Raw genomic sequence first — 24311 nt, forward strand, 5'->3', positions numbered from 1 at the left:
TCTTTATGATCCAATAAAAGGATGTGATGAGATGTAATCATACATGAAAATATTAAAACAAATGAGACAAATAAAGTAGTTGTGTCAGTGCCAGTTGGGGATATTGATTCGGAAAAGTCAGAAAATCCTGGTGCCGAAGAAGTGAAGGAACCTATATTGAGTCCCTTGAGTATAGAGTCTTCGGAATCCGACTATTTTAATGAAAATACGGATTTAGATTCATCATTACAGCAATCTGATGACGATCAGACAGACAAGAAAACAGAACCGTCCCCAGTACGAGTAGAGGACTCAGAAAGCAGCCAGATCGATGTGGATGGATCGCACAGTCTAATCCAAATGTCTCTGAAGATTCAGTCAGTCTCCGTGAAGCTCTGGAGAGCACAGAAAAGGACAAGTGGATAGAGGCAATCGAGGAGGAGCTGCAGGCTTTCGAAGAAAATGATGCATGGACACCTGTAAGTGAATTACCTAGTGATAAAACATTAGTACAGTGCAAGTGGGTATTTAAAACAAAATTAAATAGTGATAATAGTTTACGTTATAGAGCACGTTTAGTGGCTAAAGGTTTCACACAGAGGCCTGGTATTGATTACGAAGAGACTTTCTCACCAGTGGTCAGACATTCTACCTTGAAACTATTGTTTGCACTCTCTGTTCAGTTAAATTTAGATGTCACGCACTTAGACGTTAAAACAGCTTAAATGGTTTTCTTAAGGAGGACATTTATATGGTTAAACCTGTTATTAATTGTGATTCAAATAAGAATCAGATTGATAAATTAAACAAAGCAATTTATGGTTTAAAGCAATCATCTAGATCATGGTATGAGAGAGTAGAGCAATGTTTATGTGCATTAGATTTCAAAAAGTGTGATAGAGAGCCAGTGTGTTTTTACAAAACTGAATAATGAGGTTAAAATTGTAATAGCGTTATATGTTGATGATTTTTATGTTTATTCCAATAATCAAATAGAGACTGATAAGTTAATTTCTGTATTAAGCTCTAAGTTTAAGATTAAGAATTTGGGTCAGGTTCAACAATGTTTAGGTATGAGAGTTAAAATTGATAAAGTGTCAAATGTTTGGTAAAAAATTACCTTGGACCAGGATCAGTATATAGACCAGGAAGCCAATTCTCAGAACGTGAGAAAATCTCACCTTCGAAAAAATTACCCAATTATGAGATTTTTACGAACGTAACACAGTTTGTGTATTCTCAAAACTTCACATTCGAGATATTCCGTGCAAAGATCGCTCGAGTCGAACGAGTAGGACCGGTTATTTCTACGATGGCGGAATTCGTACACCAATTTACACTCCTATTGGTGGATGGACGTTCGATTGGAAACCGGTTTCCGCACGATACAATTTGTTGCTGTGAGTTTGTGTATTCTCAGAACTTCACACTAGAAATGTTTCGTGTAAAGATCGCTCGAGTCATACGAGTGCTAGGGACCGGTAGATGCCGAAATTTGTACACAAATTCGCCCTCTTATTGGTGGATATGTAGCAAAGAAGTACAAAATTTCGTACTTATTTGTGTTTCTTTTGCGATATAATAACTTACTAATTATAAGTTAATGTGTATTAATTATATTAGTAAATAAACTTTAAAAGAAACTATTTATAATTTCGTTAAATTAAAATATAGCTGAATTAGACTACATATTTTTCTCAGAACTTTTGTTCTATTATATTGTACCTTCTGAGAAAAATATGTAGTCTAATTCAGCTATATTTTAATTTAACGAAATTATAAATAGTTTCTTTTAAAGTTTATTTACTAATATAATTGCTTATTTATATTCAGGTAATGAGTACTTAAGTCTACAACTAACAGCTGAGCTTTACCAAACCGATGAGGCACCTACTGTTTACCGGGACCAGTCTGAAACTAGTCAAGGTACGTATTCTATTCTCGGCTATTATTAATATTTAATTGAAAGTTTGCCTTTGCATGTTAATTTGAATTGAGTGTGTTTTCTAACAGGTGATGAGCATAGCTCAGATCCAGAAAGAATCATAATCTCTAAAGCTGACTGCGTGGCCGATGTACTAATTTCTGATCTTACTGAGCCTGTTGCTGTGCCTACTCTAGATGGAAATCAGGCTATATATATATATATATATATATATAGATGTATACAGTATAGGTACAATATAATAGAACAAAAGTTCTGAGAAAAATATGTAGTCTAATTCAGCTATATTTTAATTTAACGAAATTATATATAGCTGAATTAGACTATAATTTATTATATCGCAAAAGAAACACAAATAAGTACGAAATTTTGTACTTCTTTGCTACATATCCACCAATAAGAGGGCGAATTTGTGTACAAATTTCGGCATCTACCGGTCCCTAGCACTCGTATGACTCGAGCGATCTTTACACGAAACATTTCTAGTGTGAAGTTCTGAGAATACACAAACTCACAGCAACAAATTGTACTACTGTATACATCTATATATATATATATATATATATATATATATATATATATATATATATATATATATATGTATACAGTATAGGTACAATATAATAGAACAAAAGTTCTGAGAAAAATATGTAGTCTAATTCAGTTGTACCGGGACCAAATATAATATAATTATATTTGGTCCCGGTACAACGTAACAAGCGGTATTTGGTCCCGAATTTGCCAAATTATGGCGAACGTTGCCTCTTACGTACCGAGCCTTGTTCACAATGTCCAGAGTAACAAAGTTGAGGACTTTAATAGTAAAATCGTAAAACTGGTGGGTGGAAAACGCATAAACTTTAGTTTGAAACCCGGATATGAGACCAGGTGCAAAGGTGCAGCAATATCGCATAACAGACGTGTTGTGCTATCAAAGACGTCCACTTATATTACAGGAGAAAGTCCAAAAGGAAAGATAAAATTACTGGAGCAAAGAAGGCTTAAAAGATATCGAATGATAAAAAATGTAACAGAAAAAGAAACAAGTTTTTATTTTGCAAAGGAGATTTAAACTACGGTGAAAATTGTACTCGAGAAGATATAACTCCTGAAATGATGGAGAAAGAAGACATTAAATTGAAAAAGAGACCATATTGCAAAGCGCTTGCAGTGAATGATTAGACTTGAGAAGGAAATTACTGATGGCTTCAAATTTTGGCCGTGTAATCAAAAGACGTCTAGATGTTAGCTATGGAAATCTTGTTAAAGATCTTTTGTACAAAGACTGTATTAGTCACGTGAAATCTATTTATCACAGACTCGACAACGAGAAAATTTCTATTGAGCAATTGTCACTGCAGAATGGCATCAAAATTGAACGCTGTGGTTTTTTCTTGATGAAAAATTACCCTATTTAGGCGCTAACCCAGTTGGTATTTCTAATGATACTAGTGTAACGGTGGAAGTAAAGTACCTTATTTCGGCTTACAAACTATATTTTGAAGAAGCAGTAAGAAAAAAGAAGGTACCATTTTTCTAGTTAAACAAAAATTTTTGTGACTCTATCATAAAACCATGTATCGAACTTTGTAAATAACACAAATTTAGTACATGGTTTTTAATAAAACAACTGGTAAGTATATTTTACATTTTTGTGTTTGATTCAAGTTTTCTTGCATTAATTTTCTTTTTTATAAAATTCAGCATCGTAATCTGATAGGAAATTTAATCTAGTTTCATAAAATATATAATAAGTCTAAATTTTATTAATAAAATCGCAAGATATCCTTCGAAAACAAAACCAAGTCGCGAATGGCGCAAAATACATCGACGGCTTGACGCTCAACGGCCTTCGACCGTTACCGGGCGCGACGCTCGAGTGGATAAGGATGCACGGTGGTCACGACAATCCAAATGTCAAGCAATTCAAAGGTATTTACCGAAAGCTTCTAACCTACATGGAGTTAAAATGTTTGACAACTAACAATTGTGTGCCCCTAGAAAATATAGCCATTCTGAATTGAGATTCAAGTATACAAGTCACGTATTCAACTTGATTGTCTTATCGTTTAGTAGATGAAAATGAAAACCCTTCTTCAGATTGTCTTGAATGCATAGAAAACATTGAAAATTTGGTAAATTACTTAGACTTTCCACAGATATAAATGATTTCAGAAAATATGTAATCGATTATGTAGCTGGTGCAGTCGCTCATTACCTAACAAAAAAAAAAAAAATGTGAGTTCTGTGTATCGCGCTTATTAACTTCTGAGAGACAGGACTTTCATACACTGATCACACTAAGAGATAAAGGTGGTTTAAGCTTTCCTTCTTTTGACACGATATATTATGCTGTACGTGTGAACTAGTAAAAAGAAAAATTGTATCGACGAATCGAAGAACGTTTCGTTATTACTTCAGAAACACAGCACAAAATACATATTATATGTATCGATTGTCACAAATTTAAATAGATTTATTGGAAATTTACGGCTGCCCGTAACTTTTATAAATTTATATGATAAACATACTCCTAAGAAAATTATCACAACACCTATGGCATAGAGCATCAAACAAATTTATTAAGATTAATATTGAAAAGTTTATAAAAATAAGATTCTACCATATAGCAAAACAAGAATATTATATATTTAAAAGTTGTGACACTAAGGCTGTTTACACTTGGGCCTCCAAGGTGTAAAGACTTGTGATGACACCTTTTTTTTATCATCTAATGGGGCGGTGTATGAAGACAGTAACCTACTGCAAGTATCCAATGATCTTGCTTATATGCACACTGGTCAAACACTATGCTTTAAGCACCAAAATGGCCTATAAGAGGAGCTCACATTGGGTGGGATAACATCTGTTGATGATTATGGTCTTTCATACAAGACTTGTGATTTTAGCCTAGAGGTGAAATCACACCTCTCATGTAAAAGGGCTGGGCATTGCTGGAGTTCTGAGAGCTGCCACAGAGGTGCAAGACTGCAAGCAGTTGGACCCAAAGCCTATCTTCTACCAGCAGATCAAGTAGGCTGCAGGTTAGTCCCCAACTTTTCTGAGAATTCCTGTATCCATGAACAAGTCTGTGTATGGTACTATTGGGATTTAAAATATAATGAATCAAGCTGTGACTCAATATTCTCCCTGCTGTGTACGTCAACTGCCCAGCACTTTGAACATAAGGACACAGAGGGAAACATAATACCTTTCTCTATGAGTTTGTATTCACCAACAACTGCTTATCCACTTATAATTTTGAAAATCGGTTCACAAACGGCGGAGTAATCGTTGAACATACATAAAAAAACCACAGCCGAACGTATAACCTCCTCGTTTTTGGTGTGTGCATATTGGATTACTCAATAAAGAGTATTTGCCAGTGAGTAGCCATGTCAGGCAGCATCATGACTTATTTATGGCAAACTACTTCAGCAAGCATAAATAATGGAATTGCTGGTTTGTTAGGGGACTTTCAGATCCCCCTGGTTTCATCTGGAGTCAACTGGACGTACCCGATACATGAAATACAGTGTCACCCAGATAGGTCATCCATATCATGCACGGTGCCAAGTCCAGGTTACCAGCTAAGCCTACTATATGACAAGCACAATGTTATAGATGGGACTCTAGATCCAAGAGGGAGGTTCTTCTCCAGACACAACACAGGGGGGTTGCAGGTTCGAATCCCGCCGACGGAACAAAGTTTTCAAAGTTCCTGGGTCATAGTTGTGTATTAAATATGTGTAGCTTAAAATAAAAATCTTAAATATGTTATGTATAGTATAAAAGTATTAAATATATTTCCGTTGTCTGGTACATGTAACACAAGTCCTTCTGGTACTTAGCACGGGGCCAGGCTGACGTGGTGTGAAGCGTCCATAGATATTTGTATTGTAGTTATTATTATCTATATGTCGCAGCCGTCTGGTTTAAGTAGTCGTTCAATCAAACAGCTAGCCCTTTGACTGAACAACGCTATTCAATCACATGTCTAGCTTTTATATTGAATATTTTAGTCGCTCAAAACGTTCAACACTACAGCTGATTCAAAAGCCGCCATCTAATTGAAGTAGTTCATCGCGCACCGCTGCGGCGCTAGGTGCGTTTTATCTATACTAATATTATAAAGAGGTAAAGTTTGTTTGTTTGTATGTTTGTTTTTTTGTTTAATTGTAATGAATAGGCTCAAAAACTACTGGACCGATTTTAAAAATTCTTTCACCATTCGACAGCTACATTATTTACGAGTAACATAGTCTACTTTTTATTTTGGAAAATATAGGGTTCCGTAAGATATTTGGGTTTTTCTGACACAAGGTGAAAAAAATCAACCATAAAAGTTACTTATTTTGCGTACGCTGCCTAAACTATAAAAGATAGAACCATACAATGTTCTAAGTAAATGTAGGTCTTATAAATATCTACAAAAATGTCCGCGACACACTATACCTATCTATGTCGATTGAGGCACAACAACCATTTTTTCATTTAAAAATCTTGATTTTTTTATGGACTGCATTTAAAAGTATTTATTTTACTCATGCTGATAATCCTTATCAAAATAAATTATTTCATCACTAAGTACAGTTTGTGTAGATAATATTTTGTCTTTGAATGATTAAACCCGCAGTTTGTGAGCGGCTGTCATTATTTGCTTATATACTACTCTACGTTTGTACTTGTTTCTGCGGTTGTTTATCAGTTCTTTCAATAATGCTACTCTACGGAGCAGGCCTGAGTCCTCAAAAGATTTCGATAAATTTTGCCATACCATTTTTGCTGTCGTTGCATCCTGGACATGTACGTAGAGCTGTGGGTCGATAGAGAGTATGATCTTGGACTTAGCTTTAATATCCTTTTTAGGATCCACGGAGTCCCCGGAGATACACTCCCATAGTTCCTCGAGCATGAGGTACGCCTCCATCGCAAACTTTCTATTTATTATAAGCTGAAAAACACCTGAAAAAGCTGAAAATGGAGCGGATGAAAAAATTGCAACGATGACGCGGTATGAAGTGACTTGTTTTCGGAATTTGGAAAATAATTTCTACACAATTTTTACATAAACATGCGGCCCATAACCTGAAGAAATGATACACGCGAGGACTTAAGATGTAATACTATATTATTGAAAGAACACACACAAAATATATTGTACACGGACGTAGCTAGATACAATGTTATTATATGTCAGAGGGCGAATATTTTTTCTTGACAAGTAAAATGTTTTCTTCTAAATTCCAAATATGAATTCCAAATAGTTTTCGTTCACACTCCAACAGTACCAGACAACGGATTAATATTTAATACATTTATACTATACATATATTTAAGTTTTTTTTATATGATACACATAATATATTTTAATACACATCTAACACCCAGAAACTTTTTGAAAAAGTTTTTTGTACCGTCGGCGGGATTCGAACTCGCGATCCCCAGCTTAAGCTACCAACAGCTCACCAACTGAGCCACAGAGGTCGTCACACGTCGTACAAATAGTAAAATATTTGAGGGTACTTTGTTGTTTTGTGTCGTAAAACAACTTCCATCAATAATTAAAAGTAATAAACATGTTCCCGAATTGACGGACTATTAATGTACGCTCTACTAATATTTGAATTGAAAAATACTTTCCATTTATTTCTTACTAGCGACCCGCCCCGGCTCCGCATCGGGTATAAAATATATAGCCACTGAAAAAATGATTAATATCGATTCAGCAGTTTTGTATTCATTACTACCCGTGACCCGCATTGGTCGGTACTGCCGCAAAAGCTACTTCCCGCAATTTTTAAATCTGTAATACCTTTGAAAATATTACCCACAATTCGCCTAAAATTCCTGCATCGCGCTATCGAAGTTTTCTGAGCGCGTCGGTATACGACAGCTGAAATGTATCACGTGGGCTCGGGCCTGACCGAGCATGACACCTCGCTCGGTCGGAAGATCTTCCTTTGTGGCCACCACGCACATTTCCACATTGGTGACCCTCGACAGAACACGCCTCCTTCATCTATCTCGTCCACTAGCCGCAATGTACCGCGGCCTGGGCGGACTCCGCATCGGCATCAACGGGCATTCTCACTACACCGACCGGTCAGCAAGCAGAGCAAGTCTCACCTGGTCAGCACTCAGCACGTAGCATCGGCCCCGCACGGCAGCTATCCGACTCACTGGATCCCGAGCAGCAGCTTCACAGTTCCGACTCACTGGAACTCACTGGCATGTGATGTGGATGTACCCACAATTCGCCTAACATCACAGAATAGATGAATGCTGTTAAGCATTGGTGTGTCATCCACTCATCCCACATCGGACTAGTTTTGAGTAATCGGCGGTTTAAGCTTTTTTGGAATAATCTTAATTTTCTGCTTATTTTAAGCAAAAAAATGTTACTGAGCGGTATCATTTTTTTGTTGAAATGCGTAGATTATGATTATGAAAAAAGAAATTAATTTTACATTCGTTTTTAAGAGAAAAGGTATAAAAATGGTTAATGCTATATTGCTATAGAGCTTATTACATATAACTCTCCCCAGAAGATACTTTCGCAATTACGTACCGTTCCATGTCCCACCCTATAAAACATTCTACCGCCGCAACTCATTTGTCTGTAGAGCTAGCGCTCGTTTTAATAATTTTTATTTAGATAATAATATTGACGACATTTTTAAAATAAAAACATCTGAAATCTGTAAGCTTTTATCAAATGCCTATTTTAAAAATAAAAAATGAAAATTGTTACATACTTTGTATTGAGTAATAATTTCAATAACCGTTAAAATGCTGCAACTTTGCCAATCAGCTCCAACTTTGCCTAATCTATTCAAACCGACATCAATCGACAGCCGTTACTCTTTTTTTATTGCTTTTAATGGTAGAAAATGTGTCATAAGCCTGGCAACTCATTTTTTGTTTTTTGGAAATGGTAACACTGCACCATTTTTCTCTGACAGCTATTAACGGTCGCATGGGAAGAGAGTGTTTTTTAGTTGTGCGCGGTACTTTTGGTTTTTTCCTAAAAAAAACGAGATTTAAAGCTTTGTGGATACATATAGGGGTAAGTAAATATGCTCTTTCTTGTGGTTTTAATGCTTTTACTTATAAATATAAGAATTTGTGAATAGGATGGTGGTAGGCAATGTTGCAAAAGGTTTCAGGAATATTAAGCCCCGTATTCATGGTAAACATTTGTTTAGCAACAAAGTTGAATCAACGTGTTGCGGAGTTGCTGTCAACATGTTGCTGGCAACACTGTGTGTTGCAGAGTTGATAACAGCATGTTGACAAGCTCTCGCTCGATGAGCGTAAACATCAGTTTAGCATCAAATGTTGACGTGTGTGGACGTGTTTGCAACAGTTTATAAACATGGCAGTAGTGTGGAGCAATGATAAAATAATGCAATTAATAGAATTATTTCAATCAAAATCATTACTATGGGATTCTTCTTTAAAAGAATACAAAGATAAAAACAAAAAGAACGATGCATTCGATGAAATTTCTCAAGCCCTAAATATATCCAAAAAAGACGTGGAAACTAAAATACATGTACTGCGTACTCAATTTACTAGAGAGAAAAAAAAGTTGTCGGCTATGAAAACTACAGGCAGCGGCGCAATAGAAAAATGCAAATGGATTTATTACGAGCCATTGGAATTTTTGTTATGTGGTGCAACCACTTCAGGTGAAACGGATACTATGAATAAAACAGTAAGTTGTTTTTGTATATAATTTTTACTGTACTATTTATTGTTTGTAAAATTATTTCAATTTACGCTATATTATTTTGCCATGGAACACTTCCCTCTGGACTTATAAAGTAATCGGCAAACTGTTCTCTAATACAAAAAGCTGATTGTGATGCAGGTCTGCCCCATCTTTGCAAATCGGTCATAGGAAGCGAACCTAGTTCCCTTCGCCATGAACCTTCTAATAGGTTACCTTCAGAGTCTTCAAAATCAAAAGTTTGTGGAGGTGTATATATTGATCTGGAAACTGAGTTACGTCTTAAGAAGTTATGTAAATATACACAAGCTATTACCACGAGTTCACAATTGGCTGGTTTTAACGGAATAGGTTTAGTGAATACACGGAACACCACACATAAAATGCCAAAAACATTTTCTATAATCCTCCTAGCTCTTGATAGTCTGTAATTAAATATACGTTTTTTGTTCCCATGTTCATGAATGCCAGGATATGGTTTCATGATGTTCTCCGTTAGCGCGAAAGCACTGTCACCTACAATGATAAATGGCATTTTTGGTCCGCCTTGGGTTATTGGTTCAGGACGTGGCAGTTTAAGTGAGTTTTCTAACAATGCATTATAAAACGGTGTTTTCTGAAATATTCCACTGTCGGATGATCGACCTTTAGCTCCACAATTTGCGTATATAAAGTTATAATTGCCATCTGCAATTGCCAGAAGTACTATGCTGAACTGATTTTTGTAATTGTAGTATTCACTTCCAGAATTATTTGGCGCCACAATCAAAACGTGTTTCCCATCAATGGCTCCAATGCAATGTGGAAAATTCCATCGTATTTCGAATTCGCGACTTATTTGTTTCCATTCCTGCTCCGAACTTGGAACCTACAAAATATAAAAAAAATAATAATAAGATGATAATTTACAGGTGGATAAAAACAATGCACATGAAAGTAATATGGAGTTAGAGCCATCTCAATCACCAAGGCCCACATCGAATGTTACAACATCTACATCTTTGAGGAAAAGAAATAAGACAGATGAATTAAGTGAAGTATTTGAGGTTTTGAAAAGTGCGAAAAAAAAGATGGATGAAAAGGAGAAGAAGGATTCATTTGATATTTATGGTGAATATATTGCTGCTGAATTAAGAAGTGTTAAAGATGACCGAGCCGTGACCCAGGCACAGTACCATATTAATAATATCCTGTATGAGTTAAAAATGGGACGATATATTTCTTATGGATATCAAACGGCATCTTCTCATCCATCATCAACACCAAATAATGTCCAGGAAATTGAGAGACAGGAAACCAGTAGACTAGATGCAACACAAGACGAAATAGAAGATTCGGCTATACTAAACTTAGTTAACTATCTCAGTGATGAATCAACACAATAGCATATACTGTCTTTTTGTATTTTTTTTATAATTAAAATACTTCATTACACAAATAGTGTTTTGGTACCTACCTTGACATATCCTGATAGTGAGTTAATTAGTTCTTGACATACATGTGGTATTATTTTACTGATCAATTGTTTTGATACTCTGAATGTATATGAAAGAGAACTGTATGAATCTCCAGTTGCAAGATATCGTAATGTAATAGCCAGCCTCGTTTGAGGTGAAACTGGCTGACGAATATTTGTTTCCCTTTTGACTATTGACGGACCAATGATTTCCAGAAGATGTTCGAAATCTCTTTTCGACATTCTCGTAAAGTTAATAAATGATCCATCTGTCATTCTGAGGTCACTCATCAAATTTTCTCTTTGCAGAAGATAGTTTCGAATCCACCATCTTTTTCTCTTTTTTTTATTAGAAATTCTATACATCAGATACAAAGAACACAACAACACTACTTCCTCGGGCAACATTTTAACGCAGACTGGCGTGTGGACAGCCAATATTGATTTAAACAATGTTTCCAGCAGCATCATCAACAATGTTGATCAACTGTTGCTAAACAAATGTTTACCATGAATACGGGGCTTTAGTGACACAAGTTTGCCTATAGGTAGGGTTGTCACACTTGTTCCTCAATTATAGTGAAGCGCATGGATTTAATTTACTCCATGTTAAAATATTATGTGAATTATCATCTTCAAGTGACACAAGTACTGAATGTTACTTATTTCCGAATACAAAATAAAAAAAAATTGTAATTATTTATCTAGTGACTAGCAGATACCTAAAAATATGTATTATCACATCTATACAGGGTGCAATTAAACCTACCGGCGAATTTTTTTAGGGCTTAGGAGAGTCCATTTAACCAGAAAATGAAGTGTTATTTTTTTACAATAACATAATATTTTATCCCACTTAAAATCGTTGTAGATTTTAGATGTAATAATAAGCCGGCGACACATAGTGTCCATTAATTGTAGTGTTTCTTTAGGAAAACTGTCGGAAGCTATTTTTCAATATTTTAGTGCTGAGTAATTATTATTATAAAAGAAAAAATATGTGTATTTTTTTTAACAAGGAAAAATACATCGTTTGGCCGGTACGTTTAATTACACCCTGTATTTCGTATATAGTGGATTTCGATTCTATTTAGTATATTTTCTGTATTCTCTAACAGGTACGAAAATAAAGATAAGAAAGAGAGGTAGAAGAAAGGTTGGTGCTCGGTCGTATGCTGATTATTCGTAAGAGACATTAAATACTGCAGTAGACTTAGTAAGAAGCAAAGCGATATCGTCTTATGAAGCTGAAAAGCACTTTGGTATTCCACGACGTACAATTTTGAACTAATGCAATAATACTCACGTCAAGGCCGTTGGTAGACCAACAGAACTGTCAGCAGAAGAAGAAAAACATATTGCAGAAGTAGTTGAAATAGTTGGTGATTTTGGTAGCCCTCTTTCAATCTTAGACTTACGAATAGTAGTATACAATTACCTTGAAAAATGTGGAAAGACAGAACTTTTTAAAGGCAAAATGCCCGGTGAGCGGTGGGTTCGCAATTTTTTAGAGCGGCACAATTTTACGCAGCGGGCTACACAAAATATCAAACGTAGTCGTGCATCAAAGACTGTCGAAGAATTGACCACTTATTATGACAATCTAAAAACTTCGCTCAAAGACGTACCGTGTGAAAATATACTCAACTTTGACGAGACAAACTTGAGTGACGACCCCGGATCCAAAAAAGCCATTTTCAAACGTGGGACCAAACATCCGGAACGTGTGATAAACTCAAGCAAAAGTTCTGTCTCGATTATGTTTAGCGGAACAGCCGATGGCCAATGTTTGCCACCATATGTAGTCTATAAAGCAGAACATTTGTGGAGCCGATGATGTGAAGGTGGGCCACCAAATGCCCGTTATAACCGCACCAAGTCTGGCTGGTTTGATATGTGTTGCTTCGATGATTTGTTCAAAACCATTATCTTACCATGGGCCAGATCACGTCAGGGCATAAAACTTTTGATTGGAGATAATTTGGCGTCCCATCTAAGCGTTGAAGTGGTGAGATTGTGCGAAGAGAATAATATCGGATTGGTATTTTTACCTCCAAATGCAACACATCTCACCCAGCCACTTGACGTTGCTTTTTTTGGCCCTATGAAAAAATCTTGGCGAGCAATTTTGCTTAAGTATAAGCTCACTCACCAAACCTCTACAACAATTAACAAATGTGATTTTCCCCAGTTGTTGCAAGAGCTTATGACAACTATTAATATGGATAAATCGTCCAATATACGTAGTGGATTCTCAGGTTCCGGAATATTCCCCTTTAACCCTTTGAGGGCTATTTCAAAAATACCAGTCGTCGCGGCCGATAAAAATGCAGAATTTGATGCTTGTCTTTTAGATTACTTAAAGAAAATTAGAACCCCAACAACGCTGTCCAAGAAAGGATCAAACAATAAGTTAGCAATAGCCGCAGGTAGGTCTGTATCAACGGAAGAAGCAGAGAAAATGAGGAAGGCAAAAACTACAAAAAAAGATGTCTCAACGGAAAAAGCAGAAAAACCAATAAAAGGAAAGGGCAAAGGCAAAGGTAAAACGACAAAAAAATGTCCTGTAGACGCAAAAAACTTACCATTACTACATCAGCCTAAATCGTTGCAAGGTTTAAGCCTAGAAGTAGTATACAAATGTTTACTTACAGATAATACGTCATCAGTCATAAATACGTTATCTTGAACAAATAAAGCCTGGATGTTTTTCGTTATCGTAGGGCTTTAGGGACACTATTTAGATCAATTAATAAAATCTTAAAAGAATATCAAACTTTTGAGCTATAACTGTTTCTATATTTTTTCTGGAAACCATAGAAATTTTTTTCAAGTACTAATTTGCATTCTTCTATTTGAAATGGGCAGTCGGGTGTTCTCGTCCTGCATTTATAATCATAAATCCTATAAAATTAACTAATAAAAACGGCATGGCCAATTTTTGGACAAAAAATACACTGTGCATTATAAAACGAAAGTAAGGGTTGATTAAGACCGCAACGCGACGCGTAGATGCATTTCTAAATTTGTATGGATTTGACAGATTTCAATTGCGTCAAACGTATTGCGAATCTGTCAAATCCATACTAATTTAGAAATGCACCTACGCGTCGCGTTGCAATCTGAATTAACTCTAAGACGGTCGTCGGCTGCGGCCGCAGCACGCTCGCTGCGCTCGCTCGGCTCCCTCTGTGTTGTGGTCTAAGTTCTAACCTACTCGGACTTTCTGGATTGAGTTTGTTTTTGTTTTGGCAGGGGGCTGCGCCCCCCGCACGAATATTTGTTCGTAATTTATTTATTTGACAACTACTTTGCTACATAATATCAACCAATAGGAGGGTGAATTTGTGTACGAATTCGGACATCTACCGGTCCCTAGCACTTGTAAGTTGTATGACTCGAGCGATCTTTACACGAAATATTTCGAGTGTTTTGAGAATACACAAACTATTAGCAACAAATTGTATCGTGCAGGAAACCGGTCTCGAACGCTTCAACTTCCAAGCGGCCACATGTGGTGTACGAATTCGGACATCTATAACCGGTCCCACTCGTTCGACTCGAGCGATCTTTGCACGAAATATTTTGAATGTGAAGTTTTGAGAATACACAAACTGTGTTACGCTCGTGAAAATCTCATAATTCGGTATTTTATTCGAAGATGAACTTTTCTCACATCCTGAGAATTGTGCCCCAGGTGCGCGTGGTCTATGGCGCGTTGCATACCTACTAGGTATGCAACGCGCCATAGATCGCTCCGCAAGCTTGACAGATGAAGCGAGACCACAGGCGAGACGGCAAACAGTTATTGTACTAATGAACGCTAAACGCAAGGCATAAGGTTGAAATTAGGTTGTTTTCCAGATTAGTAGGTGAATAATATCTCGGCGATTTCGCGCCGTTTGTATTACTTTGTATGGAAGTGAGACATTTTTTTTAATGAAATAAGGGGGCAAACGAGCAAACGGGTCACCTGATGGAAAGCAACTTCCGTCGCCCATGGACACTCGCAGCATCAGAAGAGCTGCAAGTGCGTTGCCGGCCTTTTAAGACGGAACAGGGTAATAGGGGAGGGTAAGGATGGGAAGGGAAGGGAATAGGGTAGGGGATTGGGCCTCCGGTAAACTCACTCACTCAGCGAAACACAGCGCAAGAGCTGTTTCACGCCGGTTTTCTGTGAGAACGTGGTATTTATCCGGTCGAGCCGGCCCATTCGTGCCGAAGCATGGCTCTCCCACGTATATCCCTCGGAGACATGCATGTACTTACTTGTATTATCGAAGCAGCTTACTTCTCAAAGTAATGTCAAATGTGTGCCTTACGCTCTGGAGTTAAGGCGGAATTTGTTATGTTTAATTTTGGTGACATTGGTGACCCTGACGTGGTAATGATGATGATGATGATGAATTTAATTTGCATAGTAGCATATGCTTTCAGTTCTTAAAACAGCGCCTAAACCCGCGAACTTGTATTTATAAGGAATCCGGAGTTCTCGTAGTATCTTCGGAACCATAGTATACCTCGGTGCAAAATCTTGCGTTTTGGTAGCATATGCTTAGGATGCTTCTTATAAAACCAAAATCACCATATGTTTCCATATAAATTTAGTGGAGTTCCCTCGATTACTCATGGATCCCATCATCAGGTCACCACTTAGAGTGAAACCTAATACAACAAAACAAAAATTTCGAAAATCGGTTCACAAACGGCGGAGTACACAAAAAATAAAAAAATATATCCACAGCCGAACATATAACCCCCTCCTTTTTGGAAGTCGGTTAAAAATGAAAACAGTAAATATTTATTAAATTTTGTTTTTACAGTTCATTTTCTACATGTCCGCCTCTGTTTTGGACACACATTCTCATTATTTTTCTCAAAGCACTTTTAACTACTCCAGTTGTTAGTGTAGTTCGCATTTTATCGGCTGCATCTCAATAGACCGTGGAAGTGTGACGTCACAAAATGGCGGATCTTGACGTTTGGGTTAAAACAAAGGTTTCGCTAGGGAGTATTATTGTTTTTAGTGTTTTGGGAGGCTTTTAGCATTATTTATTACGTTGTGGAGTATTCAAATAGTGTTCACTGTTCTTTGTTTAATAAAAGCTGTGATTGTGAACTTAATTGCTATACTGGAGCAATTTCAAGAAGAAATTTCTGTATTTAAGAAAGATGAAAAGAGTTACGATAGCGGTCATGTTTCGTCAGTTTCATACGATGGTTCCATGAGGATTTTGAAAGGACAGATATTTGCATCAATGAAAAATAAAAATATTCAGCAGAGGTGTGTCATTTTATCATAAAATTCTATCGTTGATGAAATCCGAAATCGGCGATATCAGTACTTACATTTCATGTTATTTTTTTAAGGTTACGTTTGGAAGTAACGGGCGTATAAGCCAAGTGAGTTGTGACTGTCCCCTGGGGTTGTACCAGTGTCACCACGTAGCCGCTCTGCTGATTTATGCCAACAAAAATATTAGTAAAACTGATAACATTTGTTCCTGGAAGGCTCCATCCATAACTGAAAACATTAATGAGCCTGTAAATTAAATGTACCCTGCTAGAGTATAAAGCAATCAACAGACCTGTGAATAAGGAAGACAAATACTTTTTTCTAAGCAAACTCAAATCTTTAAACAGGTACCTATAAAAATATGATACTAGGAGCCTCATACTTACCATTTAGTTGCCACAAAGCCATCTAATCAAGATCCTAGCCCTTGCAATTTGGCGAGTTATCATTACCTGCTCTTTTGAAAATTGTGTGGTAGTCAAGAATGGTGGTATATTAACATTTACACCAAGTGGCGCACAAATGTCTGAAATAAGAAATCCTTTGTCACATAAGATCTGATCACCTGCCATCATGTGTGACAGGATTCCACTGTCTTTGGTGATGACTTTGTCAGATGTTGACCCCGGGAAAAGATCACTGACATATGTAATGGTTGCGTTAGGAGTTAGGAGCTATTCCTATTAACACTTTAAATGTGTGCCTTTTATTGTAGTGTGAGAACACTGCTTTTTGTTCCTTCATTGAAGCCGGAATAGCTATCTCGATTTCTGAACAATGAAGTACAATTTTAATATTTGGGAATGGTGCAAAACATGTTGGTAAAAAGGAAATATTCTTTTCTCTGCTGGGAATTACATCCATCATTCCTTTAAATAATATATCATGCAGAACATTAAGAAATGTTATAAATATGTTTTGAACAGGTGGTGGAACTGATCTTAAATCGGTATCCCAAATCAAAGTATTGTAAATTCAGTCTAAGCTTCATTAATGTGCATAATAATTGATCGTGAAAATTAATTGTTTCCACCTTCCAACCCATGAAATAATTTATTTCAAACCGGCTTGTAAGTTCCACACAGAGTTAGCCATTTAACCCTCCAACTTCGCCGGCTTAAATATTTAATTATTTAACTCGTGGTTAACTCTTGGCAATGCAAGAAAATATAAATATTTAACCCAGAGTTAGAAGTTAACACAGAGACAAATTATTTAACCCTGGAACGTGCAAGCATTCGGTGTGCAAGATTCCATGGTCGACGTTAAAGGAGAATGTGACGAAGTATAAAACTCTACGAGAGGTTAATCAAGATTCACAGATTGTAATGTCCAAGATAAAAGGAAGACCGTTTGCGTTACCTGTAGAAATATAACAAAAGTTACTGGCCTACATTATTGAAATGCAAGAATGTGGTTTTGATCTACAGTAACAAAAATAAAGCAAATTGCATTGTCTTTAGCAAAAGCTGCGAATAAAAGCTGCACATTCAATGACGAAAAGGGATCTGCAGGTTAGAATTGGCGTGTGATGGATAAAGAACGCTACGGGTTAACTTTGCGAACACCGGAAAATCTTTCAGCACGTAGAGCGATTTGCTCAAATCCAGTGTTTTGGAAGATTTTTATGAAAAATTAAAAAAAGAAATAAACGAACATTACATTCCGCCCGAAAGAATATGGAACTGTGATGAAACTGGTCTGATGTTTGTCATCAAGCCCAACAAAATTGTAGTAGTAGTTTTAGTAAACTGGTACCTAAGATTTAAATTAAACGACTCCGACTTGAAAGGAAATGAGGCTTTTTGCCCAAAACAATTATAAGAATTAAATAGTTTGCTCGACTTTAACCGACTGTACTGAAAAAAAAATGTACCACGCTTGTTTGGCAAGTAATTTTAAAAGTTGGCGCAACTGCTAATAAGGATTCCAAAATGGTATGACACTTGCTAGATTGTTTCTTAAATTTTGGACAATATTGATTTTTGTAAAGGAACTCAGTTTTCGACAATTTTTTCTTACTTACTTAAAATGATTCAAGTGTACCTTTCTTCTAAGTGATATTATGATTTGTATGAGACGGAGAGAAACATTCAATGAGTGTAAGAGAGACAGATAGTGACGCCACAAGTACGCGAGACGGGTAGACACAATGCTACTAGTGTGAGCGAGACAGATAGTGAAGCCACAAGTACGTGAGATGGGTAGATACAATGCTACTAGTGTGAGCGAGACAATGTCACTATTGTCCATGGTCCCGACGTACAGCACACAAAGTACAATAGATCAGTACGTTACTCTACTTCGTTTACTGCGCACACCGTATTCGTTCGTCTTGATTTCGTACATACCCCTTTTTGCTTTGTTTATTGGACTCGATTGCTTGTGATTTGGTTTTGGACTGCTTAGTTTCTCTTTCAACGACCTTTGCTTTCTCCTGGACTAGCGTTGATCGTGTGATTGTGTAGTACGAGGGCTGCTATTTATGTATCCGGAACTGGCCACTTACAAGAACAATAGAGGAGAGTAACCAAATATGGAATAGTATCCCTAAAATGGAATACCGCCATCTCTCGGAAACGAATACTCCTAGTTGCAAAAGACAGTGATCTTCTGTCTCTTTCCATCATTATACTCGCGTACAGGTTTTGACTTGTCAGTCGGGCGAACGTTGTGGCTGCGGTGAGAGTGTTTTGTTTTGGTGCTGTGAGAAAAGTTTTTAAGGTACGTAAAAACTAAGTATTTCTTTCAAAACGTGATTGAAAATACTATTGTATATTATGACTATGCATTGATTACACGTTTATTTGATTGTTTTAGAGTTTTTTTCTTGTCTGATTGTGTTTAGTAAAAAAATCTGATATATGTTTTGATTAGTTTGAAATTTCCGAATATGGACAGTCCGTGGGATCTAAATATGGACTATGGACTCGGCCTGATGCCGTTATAGGACTGGAAGTTCCTGACTCAGAAGATGCAGAGTGTATGTTCTGTAACAGCCTGTTTTCTCAAGATACTCAAGGAGAGACATGGATCAAATGCCTCATGTGCAGGCTCTGGGCACATGGTGATTGCGCAGGTGCAGAGTTCGATACATGGATATGTGATTTCTGCAAGTAACTTAATAAGTATCTTCTTAAAATTGACCAAAGTTCCTGTAGATCTCATAAAAATAAAGGTTTATTATTCATAGTTTTATAGTAGTCCATATTTGGGTACCTATTCCATAATTAGGTGCCTTTATGTTGATTTTGTTTTTGAGAAAATTTTATATTTTAAATTAATATATGTAAAACAAAACTGTCAATAAGTTAAGCGCAACTGTATGACTGATAATAAATAAGAATAAAAGTTTTTAATTTACAATATCTTTTTTTTTATAACACAAAAACAAAATGGTATTCCATATTTGGTTACTCTCCTCTATTTAAAAAGTAATTACAACATTTGAAAATAGAACTCTTTGGTTGAAGAATACATTTTGTTTCATGTGACTGTCAATTATTTTTCCATTGTGGCGTCATTTTGAAAATTGCGTGTCTTCATTTGCCATGGATTTAACCCGTGAACATTTTCGTGCAATGATTTACTACGATTTTCGGCGTGGGCTAAATCAACAACAGTGCTTTATTCAACTCACCGCAACTTTTGGAGATGAAGCACCATCAAAAACCACTGTTTATCACTGGTACAGTGAGTTTAATCGTGGGCGGTCTATGCTCACGGATGAAAATAAAGAAGGTCGCCCAAAAACAGCTGTTGTCCCACAAAATATAGATGCTGTGCGGGAACTAATAATGCGTGATCGTCATGTTACATATCGCGAGATAGAGGCGTCCTTAGGCATAAGTATGACGAGCATACATAAGATATTACACGAACATTTGGCTGTAAAAAAATATGTTCGCGTTGGATTCCGCACAACTTGACAATCGATCAAAAACGGGCTCGTGTCGATTGGTGCAAAAAAATGATAAAAAAATACAACCGTGGTACGTCAAAAGCCGTTTATAATATCTACACAGGTGATGAATCTTGGATCTATGCATATGACCCCGAAACTAAACAACAGTCAACGGTGTGGGTGTTCCAAGATGAGCCGAAACCAACAAAAGTTACTCGTGCAAAAAGTACTTTGAAGCAAATGGTCGCCTGTTTTTTTGGAATTAATGGACATGTGGCTACAGTGCCATTAGAGAATCGTAAAACGGTTAATTCTGAATGGTATACGACCATTTGTTTACCAGAAGTCTTTGAAGAAATAAGAAAGGACAACCGACAACGCAGAATCATATTACATCACGACAATGCTAGCTGTCACACCTCAGCTGAAACAACTCAGTTTTTGGAGGGTCAAAAGATCGAATTGACTGGTCATCCGCCGTACAGCCCTGATTTGGCACCTAACGATTTCTTTTTATTTCCATACGCGAAGAACAAATTAGCCGCGAAGAGGCTGTTGATGCGTTCAAAATGCACGTTTTGGAGATACCTCAATCAGAATGGAAAAAGTGCTATGAAAATTGGTTCCAGCGTATGCAAAAGTGTGTCGATCATCGCGGCGAATATTTTGAAAAGCAATAAAACCATATTAAATGATATATGTTTGTTTCTTTTTTTAATTCCGGATACATAAATAGCAGCCCTCGTACCACCATGTCAGTGTACACCGCACAGGAATATGCCAACATGCATCTCATTTATGGTGAATGCCAATGCTGCAGCTAGGCTTTACCGCCAAAGATACCCAAACGCTGCTCGTCATCCCGATTATCGAGTTTTTTTGAATTTGCACCGTTCACTCTCAGAGGGACGATTCCCAAGCCAAGTACACAGTGAAGGAAGACTTACGATGACATCGTACTACGAACAGTCGCAGAAGATCTAAGTACTTCAGTACGACAAATCGAAGAAAGCACAGGAGTGCCCAAAAGTGTTGCCCATTGAATCATGAAAAGTCATGAGCTCCACCCATACCACGTCACGCGAGTACAAACTTTACTACCCCGGGACTATCTCCCAAGAGTTACGTTTTGTGAAACGATTTTACAAAGACACCGGGAAGATCCACAATTCATAGATAAAATTTTATGGTCCGATGAGTCCACTTTTAAAAAAGATGGGTACATGAATCTACACAACTTACATGAGTGGCATGTAGATAATCCACATTTGATGAGAGAGGATAAATCCCAGTATCGATTCAAAATAAACATGTGGACCGGGATTCTAAACGGGAGAATCATCGGACCTTTTAAACTGCCAGAAACCTTGAATGGCATCATTTATTTGGACTTTTTAAGAAATCATTTACCAAATTTATTAGAAGACGTACCTCTGCACATTTACAGAGACATGTGGTTCCAGCAAGACGGCTGTCCGGCGCACTATGCCCGTCCAGTGCGAGATTATTTAGATACTGAATATCCAGAAAGGTGGATAGGGCGGTCTGGTACCATTTCGTGGCCAGCCCGTTCACCTGATTTAAATCCGCTAGATTTTTTTACTGGGGAGCTGTGAAAGAAAAAGTATATACAAAGCCAATTGAAAATCTAGTTGAACTGCGACAACAATTAACGCGAGCAGCTGAATTTGTTAATAACGGCAGATTTGCCCGTCTGATAAAGCGGTCTTTTTTAAAAAGATGTCGAGCTTGCATTCATGCTGGTGGGAGCAGTTTGAACATATTTTGTTATGATGTAATAAAATATTTTAGACTCCAAAAATTTGTTTCAATTAAAAGCTTCCTAAATCCTAAAACACCTTTCCTAAAGTTAAAAGTAATGAGACACTATGGCCCCCGTGGCCCGTGATATTCTTTTACTTCTTAGATTTTATCTCCCTTACACTCGTTGAATGTTTCTCTCCGTCTCATACAAATCATAATATCACTTAGAAGAAAGTCTTGGGTGCACTTGAATAATTTTAAGTAAGTAAGAAAAAATTGTCGAAAACTGAGTTCCTTTAAAAAAATCAATATTGTCCAAAATTTAAGAAATGATCTAGCAAGTGTCATACCATTTTGGAATCCTTATTAACTGCGCCAACTTTTAAAATTACTTGCCAAACAAGCGTGGTACTTTTTTTTTCAGTACAGTCGGTTAAAGTCGAGCAAACTATTTAATTCGAATTATTGTTTTGGGCAAAAAGCCTCATTTCCTTTCAAGTCGGAGTCGTTTGATTTAAATCTTAGGTACCAGTTTACTAAAGCATTATTCAGGATTACATACAAAAAAAAAAACAAAAAAAGTAGAAATTTGTAGTGCCGGGAACTAAAAAACCGCCACAAGATGTCGATTTTTCGATTTTTTTTAAAAGCTTTGTATTTTTTGGGACACATTACTTGGACTTTTTTTTAAATTTTTTTGAGAACTGTTGTAACCTGGCCTATCATTGGTTTAAGGCTTATCGTCGATTTACGGGACACCCTGTATATTATGCACTAGGATGGAGCGATAATGTATGTAGTTTTTTTTAATGGCATAGCAATAGAAAGTTGCCTTTTAATGAGTAAATTCTCCATACAAAATATGGTTTACTTGTCTTGATGTTATGAGGTGCCCCAACCCAATTAAAAATTCGAATAATACGAATTTTTGAAAAACATTGGTCTAGTTTTGATAAATAGTATTTTTCTATATTTCAGACACTGTTCCTTGTAAAAAAAACTACATTGTAATATGTTAAATAAAAGCCCCTTAGCCAAGACCTTTTATCAGAATTGACTTAAAAATTCGCGAATATGATGTTCGACTCGTCTAATGTCAATTCTATACATTTTGATCGACAATTCTATAAAGCTTAGGCCAAACCTACGCGACCAGGCGACTGCGAAGCGGAGCGTCAAGTTGTCAAATGTGTTTTTTGATACAAAAAATAATATATATAAGCTTAAAGAAGCGATAAAGAAAAATTCTTGGCTACAAGCTCTGGTTAGTGGTATCAATGTTTTTATTAAGAAAAATTTAATATTTATGATATTTTATCATCAGAAAAAAGTAGATTGTTTGGTATTAAATTGTTTTTTTATTTCACAGGCATTTGAAACAAAAAACTACTTTAATAGTTTGTTAATTATTTCTTCTATGAAACGAATAACATCTCCTTTGAAAAATATATTCACAAGTCACAACTGTACCATCACCAGCCACCTTTTCTACCATCATGATAAATTCTGCGTATACTTTTATAATTGCGATCTGCATCGTGTGTGCTGATCTGTTTTCATTATTTCTCATCGCATTTTTATTTTATCAATGACAGAACTTGCACCCTTTGATGTAATAATACCAACAATCAACATCTTTTAACACAAAAGCTATAATAGCAGCTGCTCTGTCAGAGACTTCATACGATCGCATACGTGAGCTAATGATGTGAGTGGCTGAGCAGCTACTTATTTTGGCGATTGATTAGCTTCTACAAGTTACAAGAAGAAGCTACAATTGCTTGAACTGGTTCTTTCGGTTGTTAAGTCATCGAGTCAAAGAACGAGAACAAGCAATCCCAGAAAACGATAAAAATAAAATTTTCGAGCTCAATGTATTATCAAATTCCCTTGAAACACAATATAAAAACAGAAACTCAAATGTAACAAAAGCGGAACTCAAAAAAAAATGCAGATAACGATATGACCAGAAAGTATCGTATGAAATCCAATTTGTCACTGAAATTAGGTCTCAAGGGAAGAATAAGAAATCTATACGGGTCTTAAAACCCAAACAGAATATTAGAACAGGACATTAGGAATTTTTTCCTTTGAGATGACATAAGCCGGTCTACAGCAGGGCAAAGTGAATCCAGGACTAAGATGCAAAAACGGTTTTTGACAGACACTTTAGACAACTTGTACAAAAAGTATCAATTAGAAGGAGGAAAAGCATCTCGAACAACTTTTGGG

The 24311-nt window shown here is 36.5% G+C and overlaps 2 protein-coding genes across 3 annotated transcripts in view; both read right to left on the reverse strand.

The window, feature by feature from the left end:
* The window catches only part of LOC121730117 (MTOR-associated protein MEAK7), a 163211-nt gene that overhangs the window by 66171 nt on the left and 72729 nt on the right, over nt 1-24311 (reverse strand). The window lies entirely within an intron of this gene.
* On the reverse strand, nt 9105-11661 carry LOC121730143 (protein ANTAGONIST OF LIKE HETEROCHROMATIN PROTEIN 1-like). Its single transcript, XM_042119038.1, has 2 exons — nt 11116-11661; nt 9105-10527 (listed from the first exon to the last, which is right to left on the reverse strand). Exons 1-2 carry the CDS (start codon nt 11584-11586, stop codon nt 9706-9708), a joined length of 1293 nt encoding a protein of 430 aa, XP_041974972.1. The 5' UTR covers nt 11587-11661; the 3' UTR covers nt 9105-9705.

Source organism: Aricia agestis, chromosome 1 (genome assembly GCF_905147365.1).
Source record: "Aricia agestis chromosome 1, ilAriAges1.1, whole genome shotgun sequence".
Taxonomy (NCBI): Eukaryota; Metazoa; Arthropoda; class Insecta; order Lepidoptera; family Lycaenidae; genus Aricia; species Aricia agestis.